The sequence below is a fragment of the Grus americana genome, chromosome 20 (genome assembly GCF_028858705.1).
Source record: "Grus americana isolate bGruAme1 chromosome 20, bGruAme1.mat, whole genome shotgun sequence".
Lineage (NCBI taxonomy): Eukaryota > Metazoa > Chordata > Aves > Gruiformes > Gruidae > Grus > Grus americana.
In genome coordinates this window covers 2,262,359-2,280,302 of record NC_072871.1, presented here as the reverse complement: position 1 = coordinate 2,280,302, position 17,944 = coordinate 2,262,359, and the positions used below count along the sequence as shown (strand labels likewise).

The following is a 17,944-nucleotide window of genomic DNA, read 5'->3' as shown; positions in this document are numbered from 1 at the left end:
ACTGAGAGATCTGAGAGTTTATACTGCATCCTCTGAGGCTATTTGCATCAGTAACCACGCGGTTCATGAACTTATGCAACCACATGGTCTTTGACCCAAAGAATTCATAATCAAAATTAAGACTTTGCACAAGAAAGGAAAACAACTGGAAGACATATTTAGACAAGTGAATAGGGGAGGCATGTAAACATTTTTTTTAAAAAAGAAGCTATTTTTAACTCTTCATTGTCATTTCTTTAGGATGTCAAAGAAGGAGTGAGAGTTGGCTGGGAAGCTCAGGGAAGATGTGCCCTGCAGAAATTAGAACTGGCAGAGATACAGTGAGGATAAAGCCCAGACAGGTAGGTCAGGGCTTTACTGCACTTCCCGACCTCCATGTGTTTGAGGTCCCTTTGATTTTGAGCTGAAATCCCAGGAATTTCTAGCACTCACAACCATGAGTAAATATTTCTGTCATCCAGATCTAGGAATCAGCCCCTGAAGTGCAGCTGGGTAAGGAAAGCAGCCTGACACTCGTTGGTCTCTTAATACCAAGGGCAACTACTTAAAAGGTCAACGGAGAATAATCAATAATCTGACCAGTGAATTTCGCTTTCTCTAGCATGAATACCTGCTGGCTTTCAAAAGCACGGTTGATTGCCAAAGACTTCTGGTGAAGCTTCACATTTGAATCTGGGCTGTTTTTCCAAAGCAGAACAGAGTTAGATAATACGCCTAGTTCTAGGCAGTACTTGGATGTTTACACTCATTTAAGAATTAGCTTGAAAATTGCAGTATGTGCCAAGTTAAGTGGCAGCAAGGACTGACTGCATAAGAAGTATCTGGACTCTATTTCACGGTCCAGATTTTTCTTTCTCTGTTTTGCTTCAAGAAATAAGGCTCAATAACATTAAACCAGCATGTCCTTAGGTCCAGCCCTCAGCTGGAAGAAGTCATTGTAGACGTCGCCGAAGCTGCATTTGCTGATGCTGCGAGTGGATCTCAGGTCTGCAGATCTGTAGACCAGGCAGCACTTATTTCAACTGAATTAGCAAGAAAGGTCTGGAATGGTTAATTGAAATTATTTAGCCATAATGTTTTGCCCTTCTCCTCCTCTCCCTGGCATAATGTTTCCTAAATTGAATTCCTTTAACAGAATCCAATATGCAGCAAAACTGTTGTTCTAGAGAAATGTAACATTTCAGGTCTGGCTGATCGCCTCCCTCACAGCTTGGGGAGGCGGCAGCTCCCAGCAACCCCTTTGCTGTCCCCAGCCTCTGCCCAGCATCAGCAGGGGACGGGCACCGCAGAAGCGAGTTTCCTTTGGTCCGGGTCCACGGGGCAGCGATGACACCGGGATCACGCAGGCAGCGCGGCTGCAAGGAGGGCTCAGCACCAGGAGCTGCCCTGGGGAAGCTCATTGCTCTGGGCAGCTGCATCTTCCTCCCCGTGCGGGAGGACGGGGGAAATCTGTGCTTAACCAAGCCGCGCACCCCTTGTCTGACTCTTTTTTTGCATGCAATTTATGAAGAATTATGGAGACATTGCAAATAACCAGAAAAAACTGATTTTGCATAGGCCAGTAGACCTTGAGATCCAGGCTTCATCCAAAACAACGTGCATTTTTATCCACAGCAGAGGTTTCCACACATCGTCAGGGCAAATGCAGAGGCAGCAGACAGCAGCTCGGTGCAACAGCAGAAGGTCTGGGAAGTGCTTTTCCGGGAAACAGAGCTGCAATACCAGCAAAGGGCTCCCAGCGACGGTGCAGGGACAGGGCGCTGTTAGGTGGCTAGGAGCCCCGACGTGAGCGGGGCTGTGCGACGGGCGCTGAGGGAGGTTTCAGGCCAGAAACGCCTTTCAGTGCTGGCACCTTTCGTCTGGGAGCAGGCGCTGGACGTTTTCAGTTTTGCAGCTGGACTCTGGTAGACAGCAAGAGATGCGTAGGGCACTGTCAGGAGTCACCTTCCAGGCATACAGAAACACAACCCTCGTAGAAAGCGCAGCGCATCAATCTGCATAAAACTGAAATTTTGCACTGAAACCACTTAGAGTATCATGCCCTGAAGCTGAGCTCACTGGATTTGGGGAGATGGCTTGTCTGTAACAGCAGACGTTGCGCTGCTGGGTCTCCTGCTACGGGAGAGCTGGAGAGCCGTTCCGGGAGGTCTCTGTGTCCTGGGAGGTGCCTGGCGCAGCAGCACGGGAGGCTGCGCGTTATCACAGAGATAGATATGTATCCAGCAGCCAGACCGCTGAATTCAGAGCACACTCAGCCTGTGGGTTTAACGCCACCTTTACCAGCAGATACGTCGCATGGAGAGACAAGGATGGAACGTCTGCAGGTCATTTGGTATTTTCTTTCCTTCTCTGCAGTAAGTTAAGGAAGTTTGCAATAGTGCTTTCACAGAAAAAAAAAATTAACTAAAAGTACATATCTGCCCAAACAACTGAGTATGTTTTCCAGGCTAGTTTTACAGAAGAAACTTGGTCCTCTTAAAACCCAGTATTATACTAGACTCCATTGCCCCCAATATCTTTGCAAGTTTTGCCCCAAATCCCTGGCTTTCTATTCTATTTGTCTTCAGGTAAGAGCAGGAGGGTCTCCCCTCTCACGGGCACGTACGGGACCCAGCAACCTCCGTAGCTGTTAAGGACTTGGGGTGAGGTTTGCAAATGCCCACAGGCAAGGCAGGAGCAGAGAGGACCACACAAGTTTTATTCCCATTTCACTGATGGGAAACTGAGGCAAAGAGATATCTCCCAGCTACTGGGAAGATGCACTGCGTAGAGGGGTGGGTAGGAGGATCCATGCCACTACTTCACGTGCGCGAACTCCTTAAAACGTACAAAGCCTTCGTATGGGGTAAGAGGCAAGGCAGGGGATTGCTCATCCACCACCAAACGCAACCCACCCTGGGGCAGAGCAGGGCACGTTCATGTCTCAGAGCCGAGCAGTTTAGCAACATTTGAGTTCAAGAAGAGCATTCATACCCAAAGGAAACGCAGGGGGAAGCTGAGGCAGGAAGCGCATCAGCACAAAGCTGCCTAAACTCATTTTTACCTCCCATTTGAAACCAGCAGCTTGGCACTTCCCTGTGCATACACTGGGTGCTGATGCTGAGCATCACGTATCTGTCCACTGAGTCATCAACTCCTGCTCTTTCTCTACCCCGAAGTGTACGGCTCCAACATCCCATCGGGCACCTACTCGACCCGCTCTCCCTAGAAGGGCTGCAGCTGCTCGGGGAGATTTGCACCGTGGGCAGAAAAGCAGGTCCCTGCCACGGCAGGGGGGAAAGCACAGACAACCGTCAGCAAAACAAAATGCTTTTGTGCCACAAAAGTTCCTGAACTTCTTCCAACCCAAGTCTGTGTCAAAGGGATGTTCATGATATTAATAAGAATCTTCTCCCCAACCCTTTTTTACTCATTTATACTGTAATTTTGCTAATGTTGCAGGCCACGTTTGCTGTTCACAAATTCCCAGGCAATTTATTCCAGCTATTTTCCTCCAACAGCTGCACAACTAGAGAGAAATTCTCTTCCCAGCAGAGGCAGAAGAAAAAGGATATTCATCTTATTATGTCTGGGTAAAGCTTATCTGCTTATTTGCTGTTCAGAATTATATTTACAGAGCACAACAAAGACAAAGCCAAGTGCACTAATTGCTGTTGCTCAGGTGGAATATTTTCTGCCTACCCTGAGCCCCGCACCAGTGGGACTTTACACTTTATCTAGTACAAGGGAGCCACATAGAAGGCTTTTATTATTTACCCATCACTGCTATTTCATTGCCACTGTATTTTCTGAAAGAAGGAAGAAAAACCTCAGTGATTTCTTGCATGTTGTTCTGCTTTTCAAACAAGTATTGCTGATTTTTTTTTTTTTTAAGCTTATTACACATCACAAACAAATACACCACCACTTAAATCAACCTCACTCTGAAAACACAGGTGGAGGCTCCTTCAGAGGACAGGGGAAGCTCTTCATAATCAGGTGCTTTACATCCTCGGCACAGTGGGCTCCAGACACCCACCTTCCTGGGCTCTCAAAGGACAGGCACGGCACAGCAAGCAACTCCCCAGCAGACAGGACTTCCAGCCCAAGAAAAAAAGTCTTCATATTTTCCACCTTATCAACACCACAAATCCTCATCTTACCTCTGCTCCAGCTTATTTAGCTACAGAGCGTCCCGCTGACCCTGCGTTCACACAGCAGAGCCCAGGTCGGGCACCAGCAGGCAGCTCCCCAGCGCTGGTGTTTGGAAGCATCCCCGAAGGGCGGCAGCAGCCGGGGATGGGAATTGCTCGGGCGGTAAAGAGGGCCAGCTGGTAGCACTTACCCTTTCCCCCCTTTCCTTGGGGAAGGGAAAACCATCCCAAATGCAAAACGCAGCTGTAGATCCTTTGGTGTCCCCACAGCTCCCCATCCCCCCCCTGCTCCCCAGCCGCCTCCTTCAGATTAACTCAGCCCAGGACACACTTGGCTCTGCCTGGGCTCAGAGGCATTTTATGCCTTTTGCAAACCCACCCTCGGTGGTTAACTGGGCGCGTAGGATCCGTGTGTCCAAAGCTTTCTATTCCTGCAGCAGCATTAAAGACTTCTGCAGCCAGGAAAGTTGGCAAATGGATCCCTCTTAAAATAGCCAGCCTTTTTCCTAATGTAATCTCTTGTCATTCTTGTTAGATAGCAGAGCTCCAAGTATTTAAACAAAGTCTTGGCTTACCGTGCTGGTGCCCTGCTCCTACCAGGTCAGCTGGAGAAGTTTGCTGTAACGATGAATTTAATCCCAGCCAAACGTCAGGCTGTGATGGCTTCCCAGCAGCACTGACAGCCTTGGGGCGTGAACCCCCTGGTCCCAGCAGGTCTAGGGAGGGGGCCAGGACCTTCACCTTCAGTACCTGGAAACCCTTCAGGCCTCCAAGAGAAAGGATGGCGAAGAGCTGCTTAACAAACCCCAAGTGTTTCGGCCACCTTTGCTAGTGCGGAGCACGTGCTGACCAGGGTGTAACGTGGTCGGGACGCTCTTATTGCCCGAGTTTCCTTCCTTCCACTTCCCCACCCATCCCGGAGGGGCTGGAGGGCATTTATTCATTATAAACACAAATTTTCCGGGCACAGGCATGGGCAAGGGCTGCCGAGGTCCCTCTGATGCTGCAGTAAGAGCAGAGGTAGCCCAAGGGTTCGGCTCTGCCCCAGCTCTCGGAGCAGCGAGGCTCGCCAGGCTGGGTACGAGGCGCTGGGTCTCGACGGGGTGAGCCGCATCCTGCGCGGGAGCAGCAGATTGCACCGTGGGCTCCCTGGCACAGGGCCGGGGGCTTTGGTTTCTCTGGCACGGCACTGTTCTCCCCCTGACAGGCGCTGCCACCTTCCACGGCACGCAGATGCATCCAGCAAGACGTCGTCCTGCCGCGTCTTCCGCCCAGCACCACCGGCAAAGTGGGAGCCCCAGCAGTTGCTTAATGCAGTCGTCAGGTTCCGAGTCTTCTTTAATGACTCTCGCATTGGTTAAACAGAAATTAAAAGGCAGAGTCGAGCAGGAAAACTCAGACGCGGGGCTGACCCTGTTCAGCCTCCCCCTCCCAGTTAAAACGGCAGCACCGCACCTCCGCTCACAGGTAGCGTTAAGCAATATTTGGTTTTTCTGGGCATTTAGTCAATTAGTGCTATTGCCTGGGGAAGGGACCAGGGGGCTGAGCCCAACCTGTCCTGGCATCAGCACCTCTCCCCTCTCCTGCTCCATTGCTCCCAGCCCATCTGCAGACTTTAAACTTGAACCTCAGCCTGGTGCGAGGCGCTCGTAGCCAGCAGCCGGGACACCAAGGCCGCTCCCTGCCAACAGCGATAGTGCCTGTGGCTTTTCATCCTGCCCCGTAGCACTAGAAAGGAAATTAAAAGGGCGATAAGGGAGCTCTTTCGGCAGATGAGGGAATATTCTGTGCTATCAGCGAGATAAACTAATATTTCTTCCAGCCCTGGCAAAGGCTCAGCAATGACACGTGGGGTGAAATCGTGCATTTATGGAGATTTTATAACTCTCACCTGCTGCTCCCGGGCTGTGGGATAACCATCACCCTCACTCACATTTCCTTGGTGAGGGAGGTGACCGCTGCGGGACGAAGGGAGAGACAGAGTCTATGAAGAGGAGAAGCCGGATCAGCTCCAGTATTTCAGGGTCATTTTATGGCTTTGCTGGCCCAGCTCAGCTGCAGGGTGACGGATGCTGCCTTTCGGGTGCCTTTCTAACACCCCCCCCACGTCCAGCAGCCCCCGGAGAGACGAGCCGGCACGAGCTCACCAGCTCCGCGACCCGCTTGGTGCGTAGAGGGTTTGCACGGGGAAATGCCGTGTGATCCCGAGCAGCTGGATTCGATCCAGCCGCGTCTCATCCGTCGGCCCCGCAGCAGGTGACCAGCCCCCGTAGGACGCTCCCCTGTAGCTGTAGGGGAGCTGATGCCCACTGGGAGCGGGGTGCAGGAGGAAGGGCTGCACGAAGGAGCCCGGCTCAGTGCGACAGCCCGGCCCCCCCCGACAAGGCACCCCAAACTGCCCGGCTCTGCTCCTGCAGTGCATTAGCACACCACCCCCCCACCCCCCCCCCCCCACGTGCCCTGAGTTGTGAGTGCGGTGCAGCACCCCAAAAAGGGCCGTCGCACCCCGTCCCGCAGTGCCAGCACTGTGCGCGGGACCCAGCTTGGTACAGACCCACCGCACACCCCCACCTTGGCCCGGGGGTCCCCGACCTTCACTGGGGGGGGGTCCAGGGGGAAGAAGAAGGGGAGCAGGGATGTCCCCTGTGTGGCGTCTCCTCCAGCTCTGTGAAATGGGGGGGTTTGCCCTGTTACCCTCCTCCCAGCCGTGCGGGCCAGGGTGGGATGCTGCAGGGTGCACAACATCCCCCCACAGCTCAGCCCCGCGCCCTGCCTGAGCTTGGCACCCAAACCCAGCAGCCAGCCCCCATCCCGCTCCCCGGGGCAGCTGAGGGACCGTGGGGACGCCCCAAAGCATCGCACGGCAAACGCCAAAATCCCCAGGAAAAGGCAAATGAATGATTTCTTTGCCTGCTGAGGCTCCCGGCCCTGCGCAGGATGGGTGCAAGGCCTCGCATCTCATGTGGGCAAAAAGGCAAAGAAATCCTCCTGTGCTGGTAACTGCCGCGAGCAAAGCGACTGCCGGCTGCTCGAGAGCAAAACCCCGAGCAGATGCTCTTGGTGCATTAAATGAAAAGAAAGCTCTCTCTTACACAAAAGCAGAATCGGAGCTACAGACGCCTCCTCGGGCAGCCCGGGCTGTGCGCAGCGAAGGGCTGGCACCAGCAGTCGGTGAGGAGCCATCGGCGACAGAGCAGCTTCAGGGAAAATACGTGAAAATTGGTGCATCCCTGGAAACGAACCATCTCACCAAGCCGCTGCCCTCGGTCGAGCGGGGTCAGCAAAGCGGCCGAGGGGGCTTCGCCCGCGTACCCAGAGCCCCCAGCTCCACGCCGGCTGTTTCGGGAGAGCTCGGGGCAGCGACGACCCTTTTGCCTCCCCTGTCCCCGGAGCTGCCGGGGCCCCGCTGGCCTTGCGGGGGTTCCTGTTAAACCAGCCAGCCCTTCTCGGCTCGCCCTCACCTCTGGAAATGCGGTGGGGCGTTAAATGTGGGTATCTGTCTGATTTGCAGTTATTTGCACAGAAAAGCAAAGGCATCACCCAGCAGCGCTGCGGGTTACCTGTGACTACGTGCAAGCCGGCGGTGTTCAACCCTCTCTGCAGCCGGGACCAGCATCGCGTGACCCCACGCGCCGCCGAAAACACGAGTGTCTCCCACCTCAACCCCAGGAAAATAACTGATTTGGGGAAAGTTACGTTCAGAGTTTAGATTTCTCTGGGGTTTTTTCTACTTCTCACCTCCAGTTAAAGCATATTATTTTCATTATAATGTTTAATTATACAATATTGGGACATATTATTATAATTAGTATTAGCCCGTAGTTAAACGGTTTTGACGTGCAAGGGCACACGGGTGACTTGAAGGGTCCCGCTCGCTTTCCCCATCAGCTCCGGCTCTTCCTATCGGCACCCTTCGCAATTCCAGCGGCAAACCCGGCATTTCTCAGCGAACCAACCCAACCTCGAGACGTCGCATTTTACGGACCAACTGCCCTCGAGCCGCCCGACTTGTCAGCGAGGGTGACGAGGGCATCTCCGGGACTCTGCGGGCGACGAAGGCTCCTGCCGGGTGGGCGAGAGGTGGGCGAGCGTGCGGGGCCGTGGCCGAAGCCCTCCCCGCTCCTCCCACCCTCGCCTGGCACCGGGCCGGGCTTTTCCTACCCTTTATGAATATTTTTATGAGCTATTGACTGGCAGTGACTCAGAGAGTCGCTTATTTTCCCGATGCAGGTTGACGGCGAGGACGCGCGGTGGCTGTGCTTAGTCACGCAGCCCCTGCCCGCCCCAGGACACCGCTCCCCCCCGCCCCGGGGACGTGCACCCCATGCACCCCACAGCAGCCCCCAAAGCCAGCCCCTGCCCCGCGCGGCGCTGCTGGCCCAGCCAAAAACCCGCAGAGCCCCGCGGTTCCTCCCTGCCGCCTCCTCCCGTCGCAGGGAAGCACCCCAGGGTTTGCTCCCAAGTGGGAGAGCCTCCCCCTCGCCCCCTTTCCTTGGCCTTTTTTATTTTATTTTTATCCATTTGCCTCCATGCAGGTGCCGGGGAGGCGTCACGGGTCCCTCGCAGCCTGCGCTGAGCCCCGCAGGGCGCTGGGTACCGGCACTGCCAGCCCCGCAGCGAGAGCCCAGCCTCCCCAGTTGGATGACTTTACATCGGAACAATTACACAAAATCTAAAAAAAACCCAACCCCAAACCCCCCAGAAACAAAAAGCAAATAGTCAGGCTGCCTTATCCTTCCTTTCTTATCATTTTTGCTTTCTTCATTTTCCTTTCAAGCCCAAGGATGAGCAGCTCACCCCCGGCCAGAGCCACCAGCACCGGCCCCCCACGATGTCACCCGCCCCGTCCCACGGCATCGCGGCAGGCAGATAAAAAGGCCAAACTCCTTTTAAAGCACTTTTTTTTCTTTTTTTTTTTTATTGATTTCATTGAAAACAGAACAAGAAAATGATCAGAGCCAAAAGACTGCTCCTTTAAAACTGTCAAAAACATTAACAGAAAAAAAATAATAATAATAAACATGACGGCATTATGAATGTTCTAGAAGAGATGAACAAAAAAAACCTGTTACTGCACTAATTACAGTATTTAAAGATATATGCAAAAAAAAAAAAATTAAGATAATGACCTGCCCAGCCACCACACAAAAGGTGATGGCAAATTTATTCACACTACAATACTAACAATTTAAAAAAAGTTTTGTGTTTTTTCCTGCGTTTTTATACTAAAATCACTTTGTTCTTTTTATACAATTGATAGTTTATATTCACGTGGTGAGCAAAAATCACACCAGAATCAGCACCGTTTTGTTTTGTGGTTTCTTTTTGTTGTTGTTTTTTGTGGTTTTTTGTGGTTTTTTTTTCTTTTTCTTTTTAATGCTAGTCCCCAATGTTTTGGAAATGGTAAAAAATAAATCAGTTTATTGAAACCTCATAGCATGTGGCTTAAAAATTAATCGAAGGTGCCCAGCGTTGAGAAAAGTGATGGGAAGAGACGAGCTGGTGGCATCTGGGATCTTCTTGCCGTGACATGTCCTGTCCCCTGTTCGCCCCAGCCGGCGGACGCGAGGAGTCGAGGTTCTCTATAATATATATATCGTTTGCTTTATTTTTTTTTTTTTTTAAAAAAAACCAAAACTGATTTTCTTAAGAAGTTAGTGTCTTGTACAATCCCCTTCAACCTTCCCTTTCTAAAACCGCTAATGCGACGGGGAGAGGGAAATCCTTCCATGGATGAACCGAACACTGAGACAGTAACACGGCCGAGCGGCGCAGACGAGAGCTGGTTTGTAACGGAGAAAGCCCGGGAGGGAGCAGGGTCTCAGGGGAAGCATCTCTGGACAGCCAGGGACCAAAGGGATTGCAAGGACTGTGGGTTTCTTCTCATCGGAAGACAAAAAAGAAAAAGCCGGTGGATTTGGTACCAAGGAGGGCATTTGTTAGAAATGCCCTCCAGCTCCTAGAGAAAAGGCCCCACCACAATGTTCTGCAAGATGTGGGAGAAATTCATGATTAAAAAAAAAACCCCAACAAAAAAAACAACCTACAACCAAAAAACCAAACAAACCAACAAAAACCAACCAGCAGAACCTGCCCCGGGGCTGTGCCAAGCAAACCCAAACGCCAGCACCTCCCTCCCCCTCCCCGCTCCCCCCGGCTTTTAGAAAGAAAGTCCCATCAAGTATTCAAAGTTTATTACAAGTGAACTGGAGATGACTTGGCATGAGCGATCCATTCAATTAACAATATTCGGAGGACGGGCGGCTCTCCCTTGGCTCTGACAACACTTAGCACATTAAGAGACGGAGGCCAGGACAGCTCGCATGGGAAAAAAAAAACGCAACAGCCACCCCTCCACACGCAACTGTGAAAACCAGCAGCTTTCCAGGACCGGGGAGGGGAGAACAACATCACGGAGGTGGGATTTGCTTTTACTTATTCCTCAAGTAACAGTCGGTGGCACAGCCCTAAGTGTCACGAACCCTTGGTTTTCCTTGAGTGGGTTGGTTTTTTTTTTCTCTTTTTTTTTTTTTTTTATATTTAAATGGAAATTCAGACAGTATGTGATTCTATAGGGTTAAAACAAGTCAGTCTCTGGGGAGCGGAGCCTCAAAAGGGGCCGGCTGCTGTGGCAGAGCTGGTGTCGGGGAGCCCGTTTTCCTGCGTGTCCTGGGACGAGGTGCTTGCCTGCCGCTGGGCCAGCGCTGAGCTCGAGTGTTTGCACTTGGGTGAACCGCACTGACAGCTGAAGTATTTGCCTTTGATGTCCCAGAACCTGTCTCCGTAGTCAAAGCTGCAAGAGAGAGACAGAGACGGGGTCACTGCAAAGCAGAACGCGGGAGCAAAAGGGATCGTGCATCGGCGCAAGACGCCGGGATCGGCAGTCCTCGGTGCTGCCACAATTTGGGTTTTTGCGAGGTTTCAGGGGACAGAGCACATTTGTGGGATCCCCAGGAACCCTGGGGACACAGCCCGGAGAGCGGCAGAGCTTTAGTCCCTCTCCAGCCGGTCCCTCCCCCGCGAGGCGATGGCTCCCTGTGGGAAATGCAGCCCCAGGGACAGCACCTACCCGATTTCTTCTCCAGCTTCTATATGCCTCGTGCTGAAAAAGGCGATCCTGGGAAAGCGGAGGTCCTGATGCGACATGAAGACTCGCACCGGGATGAGGTTTGGCTCGCAGAGGTGGTTTATAAAGCGGCTGATGTTGCCATAGAAACGGGCATCTATGCAGTACACCTCTCCGTCCTGGAGGAGAAACATTGCAGCTTTCATTAGATGAGGTTGGGTTTAATATTATTACTGCTACTTGTTTAAATAAAACAAATGACTGAACTGTTGGTCATTCCACTCTGGAGAGCTTCGACAAGAACAACAACCAGGGCAGGACACTCGCTGCAGGTTTAAGAGGACTAAACACACATGCTTTTATATTCAACAGTACCCGGAAAACAGAGTTTGCCGCACGGCACTCTGCCCCCACGAGCCCAAAGATCTTTTAAAATGCCCGTGGCACTGGCTGGCACGTCAGCTCCCCCAGCCCTGCTCTGCTAAAGCACCGGTTTGGAGTGGTGGGATTGATGTTTGGTGCAGACACCTTATGGGTAAAAGCCACTGGATCGGGGAACAGGCATCTGTTCTGTCCTCTAATTGAACATGACAGCTAGGAAACACAAAGCCAGAGCCTCGAGAAAACACAGGTTTTTGCAGATAAAAGTCAAAGTGAGAACACGGATATTCCCTTTCCAGAGAGCCCACAGAGCAGTAATATTTTGTTTTCCTTGAAAATAAAAGAACTCCCCTCAGGGCTTTTTTATTCCAGCAGAGAATGACTGTGCAAAGCAGAGACTTTAATTACAGTAGCTAATTTCAGTTGCAAAGAGGCCAAAAGCAAAAGGATCCATTAGCGGTGCTCAAACTCCCTTTTGGGCAAGCACCTTGCAATCGTTAATGGATGAGCTGTGCCAGATCACACCACCCAACTGGTACAGGAGCCCAGGGAAGACGTCCCAACGACTGGGGGAGGCATCACCCCACATGGTCCCACATCACACACAGTGTTACTGGCTCTAATTTCAATTTTAAGTAATTCCCATCACCCTCTTGCTTTTAACCATGGAAATATCATGGTTGGTGAGGACAGCATCACCCACTACCACGTCTAGCGACCATCTGGAAATATCCGAGCTCTCCACCACAGAAGTCAAGATGTGTTTCTCGAGGAACGAGCCTCCTGCCTGGACCACCACAGGCAGCATCCTCACTGTGAAGCTGCTGAGGAGGACAAGTCTCAAAGCAAACTGCTTCCCTCCTTGCTACAAGGGTTTCGGGAACCAAGAGTCACATGGTGGCAAGTAGAGAGGAAGAAGAGAAACCAGGAACCTGCTCTGGTGCGAGATGAGGCTCCTTCTCAAGAGAGAGGAGACTGCGAAAGGGCTATGCAGAAGATGTCCACGTTCCCCTCTTACACCTAAAATCTTCAGTGCTTCAAGTGGAAGGACGTTATGACATTAGGATTTCAGATAGCTTTTAACGATCACCAACCATGACACGAAGGGTTACCAGAAGGCAATTCAGGACATCGTGAGCACTGGGGTTTCTCAAAAGGGAGGATGCCCCGAGAAAGCCCTTCTTGCCTGCAGAAGGTCACACGCAGAGAGCCCCGACCACTGCCTCTCCTCCATGGACACAGCAGGGCCCCGTGCACGAGCAAGGACTGCAGAGGATGGGTCTGCAGCGGGAAGGAGTGGCTTAACACCAACAGAAAGCAGCCACAGCAGCTGAAACTCAGCCTTGTCTTTCCCAGAAATAGCACGGTCTTCTCCAGCTCTCCAGTACAGAGACAAGAAAACTATTCCTTTAATGAGCTGAAGAGATACCAGAGAGTATCTGCTGTGCCATGTCTCCTGCTTGGAGACCCAGCAATGGCAGTAAGTTTTGGCTGTTCAATGTTCGCCCCCGTTCAGACACAGGACGGGATGCAACTACAGGACCTGAACGATTCACCACGCACATGGCCTCGAGTGACAACTCAGGGTACAGGGACATCGGAAATGACGTCCTCACCACTCTCTTTCAGTACAGCACAAACCACTTCTTCAAGACACACCAGGACCCCAAGGCTGCCCCTCCCAGGGTTGGGGTTCCCACCTTTAATAACTCCCCATCACTCAGGCGGCCACAGGACCCATCTGGCTCTGCCCTGCCCCCCTCCACCCATCCCCATGGGCTGCTTCTAACAGTCACTCAACGACTCGGAGCCTGGTTTTCTACAGATGCACCACTTTGAAGATACCATGAAAAAAGGTGCCGTGCTTGTGCCTGTACGTAGGTCTCCCTCCTTGTTTCACTGAAGGCTTGGAAGAGCAAAGGCAGAGGCTAAGCTAAAGGCAAGGCACGGCCCAGGCAGGCAACAAACCAGGTTGAAGTCCCTGCTGCTTTTCAACTTCTTAATTACGGTTTGTTCCCTCTGTTTTCAGACTGACTACAAGACGCATTGCTTATCTTTTTTTTCAGTTGTTGAATCTGTGTCGCTTTAAAAAAAAAAGGCAAAAAAATAAAGCAAAGCTTCTTTGTCACTAGCTGATGACAGAAACAAGACAGACTGTTTTACAGCTTTCCTTGGAAGCCACCCCACTTCTCGGAGTCCCCAACTCACCTTTCTCCTCTTCTCCTTTCCCAAGGCAAGTTTGAAGTGATGGCCTTGCTTAAAAGCTTTAGATCACACTTTTCAAAGCAACCTTTCTGCTCTGAGACCAGCCCTGCGCAGAGCAGCGCAGGATGACTACCAAGTCCCTGCCAGGGTATCTGATGGATCCCTTTATAAGTGAACAGGGGTTTTTTTTTCAGTCTTTCAGCTCATCTTTTTATGAGGAACTTACAGAGCTGCCAATCAGCACAGCTGCAAGCCTGCATATACACACCTGAGTGTCAAAACCTGAACGACTGAACTCAGGATAACCAAATGGTTTTGACAGAAAAGCATCTTGCATCAAAACCGGTGTGGGCAGCACGCACCGTGGTGGCCCAGGGCTGCTGGGCTCTGTTATCGTTTTAACAAGCCCTAAGCCTTACCTCAACCACTCTACATTTTGACTAAAACACAGCGAGGATGCAGTCCTCCTCTTTGCAGGCTTTCAGGTCGTGCTGTACATCAAGATGAGATAAATATTCTCTCTACTCTTCTGGAGAGGCAAGACCTCGGGTTTGTCTCGTTAGACACCTTCAGATACAGTACCTTGTTGTCAAGGTCGAAGAGGTAGGAGTCCTCTTCACGGACGTCTGCCTCGGAATCAGATATCAGCTCACCAACGTACCTGCGGACAAAGAGGAAAGGCAGAAATAAGATGCTCATGCAATCACAAGCTTGAGGTTAAACACCTCTTTCTGGGAAGAGGGAAAGAAAGGGATACAGCCCAGCTGCAGATGGTGACCCACAGCCTTAGCAGTGCACGTAGGTCGTCTCAGAGCCACCCGACAAACTCAGCTTTGCCAACTTAGAGCAGCTAGATTCTGGCTCCAAACTCCATCTTTCCAGGGCCACACTTTTAATATTAGAAATGGAATCTTACTTCCAACAAAATTTACTTTTTCCTGAGGACTATGTTTCCTTTTGCAAATCTCTTTTCTGGCCAAGATCAACCCATTAATCCAATTCTTCCTATGTTCATGATCAGACTCACGTCCTGGCTCTCCCATACACCACTGCAATGCTTGTGCTGTTTACACCCCAAAGCAAAATGTTTGTATCTGTCCTTCCTGTATTTTCCAGGGTATTCTGACTGACTACATTGGCTACATACCTTAAAAAGTTTTGTTTTAGAAGTCTTAGGTCTAACCTAACCTGGCAGGCTCTAGGCTTCTTTCTCAATCCCTCCTGAAGCAGAATAAATCAGAGCTGTGATCCCAGTAACAACCACCTTGTTGTAAAACCAGGTGCAAGGCACATCCTCCGAGCACCGCGAAGCACGTGCTGCTTGGCCTGGCTTGCTGGGAAGGACTAAATCCACACAGCACCTTTCACACCCCAGACAGATGCTGGTTTTGATGCAAATCCCCTTGTTGTAGGAGTCCCCGTTGCACCGCTGTTCCCACATTTGTCTCCCCGTCTCCATCTTAAACAGTTTTGGACTGTGAAGGTTCAACATCTCCTGCCCTGGCTTGCTTGCAGTCAAAGTAAGAGACACAAGGAGAGGTACTGAGCCAGAGGGAGGATACGAGAAAGAAGCACCAGCAGAGTAGATTCTGCTATGTAAGTCTTCCCGGCCTGCAATGCAACGCTAATTAATTATAAGCAAAGGATTCACGATACGAATAAATAATCTTCTCAGCATCAACAGAGACTTCCCTGCTCAGCAGCCATTATCACAGCGTTCCTCTGCAGCTCTCAAGGCATTTTCAAAGCGTTAACCAACCGTATCCATTTCCCCCTGTGGCTCAAGGCAGCATTTAACTCCAGGGCCAGGGAAGAGGAGAGCCACGAAACATGAACCTGGAGAGGACCCACGCACGCCGTGACAAGGGATCATTTGGCTGCAGTTCCCAAATCCGAGCGATCTGGCCAAGTTGCTTTGCCAGAGCAAGAGGCTGCCGCCGCGTGTGATCCTCCTGTTTGCCCCCGCTGCATTCTGTTATTTATTAAGAAGCGCTCCTGTAAGGCTGCGGCATTACTGGAAATCACACGCTCGTTGGTGACCTAAAGCGATAGGAAGATGATGGCCAGAGAGGGAGAGAAATTGCTGTAGCATGGCACAGTAGCCAGAGCAGCTGAGAAACAGCTGAATAATGCTGCACGGAGAGGCACTCTGCTCAGGGACAGACACTTCAGGTTTACTACTCAGTGAAACAAAAAAACCACAATCTAACTAAAAATTGTTGTTTTGATGTTCCTTTAAAGACTATTCCTGTAACTCATTTCCTTTCCAGGACCGCTTACAGATACAAACGCTTCCCTAACTTCCCAGGCCAAAAGTTATGGAAGGATGTGCAAGAGGTACATGTTCCTACCAAAAAAAAGAGCAGGAGCATCAGCTCCTTCATTCAAGAACTCCAAAAGTCAAGCCAGCATCTTTTTTCTCAGCAAGATGTTCAGCACACTGATGGCAAGTAACTACATCTCAGAGCTTCACGCTGCCACTCATCACGGCAAGATCAGAGCACACTCCATGCAGAAGTTGGGAGCAACAAGCAGTCCCTAGCACAGGCTCCAGCATTTTCCACAGGGTGTGGGAGACAGGACGCCTGGGGCTCCTCTGGCTGAAGGTGTGGCTAAAATAACCTGGCTCGATGCAGATGGTATCTTACTGGAGCATCACTATTTTGTACAGAAATTAAATATTTGAAAACCACGTAATGGACATGCACCAAAAGGAACAGATCAGATCCTCACAAACCTCTGGTTTCTGCATCCCACTAATTCACAGCCCCTCCGATAAAAGCCCTTACCCAGCTGTGCCCTTTCCAGAACGAGCAGTTACACCGTCTGACAACCAAACATGAACAGAACAGATTCATAACAACCCACAGCAACGTCAGCACGGGGTGAGCAACAGCAGCTTCTGAGAACCAACAAATTCGGAGGTCGGGGAGAAACCTGCACCAAGGACACGGGTCTCCCAAGCATCTGTGAGCGGCAGAGCCTAAAAACTCCCCAGGAGCCCAGTGGGGCAGGGAGGACGATGCTGCTGCGTCTCCCCTCACTAAGCTTCCAGGACCATGCTGAAGGTACTGGAGGCTGCCAGTAGGAGGGTCGGGAGGAGCTGAAACATCTGGAGCAGCTGGGGTCTGGGGAGCCCTGGAGAGGACAGAGGGAGGGCTGGCTGGCCACCGCGCTGGCAGAGCCTCGCTCCCAGCTGCCAAACTGCTCTGAGCACTGCTAAATGCTCCTTGCAGAAGCTGCTGCGGGTTGCCAGAGGGACAGTCTGCGAGCAGAAACGGGAAGGAAAACCATTTTTGGTGTGATTAGAGAGAAAAGTTGTAAGGTATGTGAAGTACAGAGCAGGCTGAAAAGCAGTATGTCTGTAAAAAAGGCATTTACACCCAGAAACAGTCGGGACCTGCAGTTTTGCAAAATAAAAGCATCATGAGAACTATTCCAGACTTGCCCCTCATGCGGGCATACATGAAAAATTATGAAATAAAAGTTATCCTTACACCAATACAACTATCATCCTTCCAAAGCAGAGTAATAACCTCTGTGCAAAGCAACTACCTGCTCAGGGCTCTAATCCAGATGTTTAACATAAAATGCTCTTCCGTGAGAGTCCATCCTGGGAGCTGCTGTGTGCAAGCAGCCCCCGAGCACCGCTGGCAGCAGGCTTTCTTTGCCAGAGATGAGGAAAAGAAGAAACCAAGTCTACAGACTGCCCATAAAGAATCACAGGACGGGCACCAGTGCAGCTGGCTTGAGGAGCAGGACTGGAGTCGGTCAGTTGAGTAAATAATGTCTGTGTGTGAGTGATGGAGACAAGGAGGAATGTGCATGGGCAAGACATAAATTAGCTCAGTTTTTTAGTATGCAGCTCATTTAGATAATGAGGAAGATAGTGCCTGCCACTGAAACAGTGTCAGCAGCTCCTGGCAAGGGTGGAGGGAAGAGTTAAGCATGGTTGTGGTATCTGCACCCCATCAGCTCTGATGTGCTCTACAACACACCCCGTCTGTGTTTAATTACACCGTTGCGCAGGGCTGCCCCATTTCCTTGGGCTGTTCACCATTGCTTACTCCTCCCGCGTGTTAGCATTCCAGTAGGATTTGGTAAAGTCAGTGCCTTTTTTCTTTGGGAGCAGTTTACTCGCAGGCTCTGGCTCATCTCT

General features: G+C 51.1%; 1 protein-coding gene across 17 annotated transcripts in view; it reads right to left on the bottom strand.

The window, feature by feature from the left end:
* Positions 1-9,100: 9,100 nt before the first annotated feature.
* Positions 9,101-17,944, bottom strand: part of EHMT1 (euchromatic histone lysine methyltransferase 1) — a 123,960-nt gene continuing 115,116 nt past the window's right edge. For all 17 annotated transcript variants that reach the window (XM_054848636.1, XM_054848634.1, XM_054848647.1 and 14 more), the window contains 3 exons: positions 14,368-14,446; positions 11,203-11,378; positions 9,101-10,926 (listed from right to left, as the gene is read on the bottom strand). In XM_054848636.1, the coding sequence (XP_054704611.1) occupies positions 10,743-10,926; positions 11,203-11,378; positions 14,368-14,446 (439 nt within the window). In that variant the 3' untranslated portion in view covers positions 9,101-10,742. The remainder of the gene's footprint in view (positions 10,927-11,202; positions 11,379-14,367; positions 14,447-17,944) is intronic.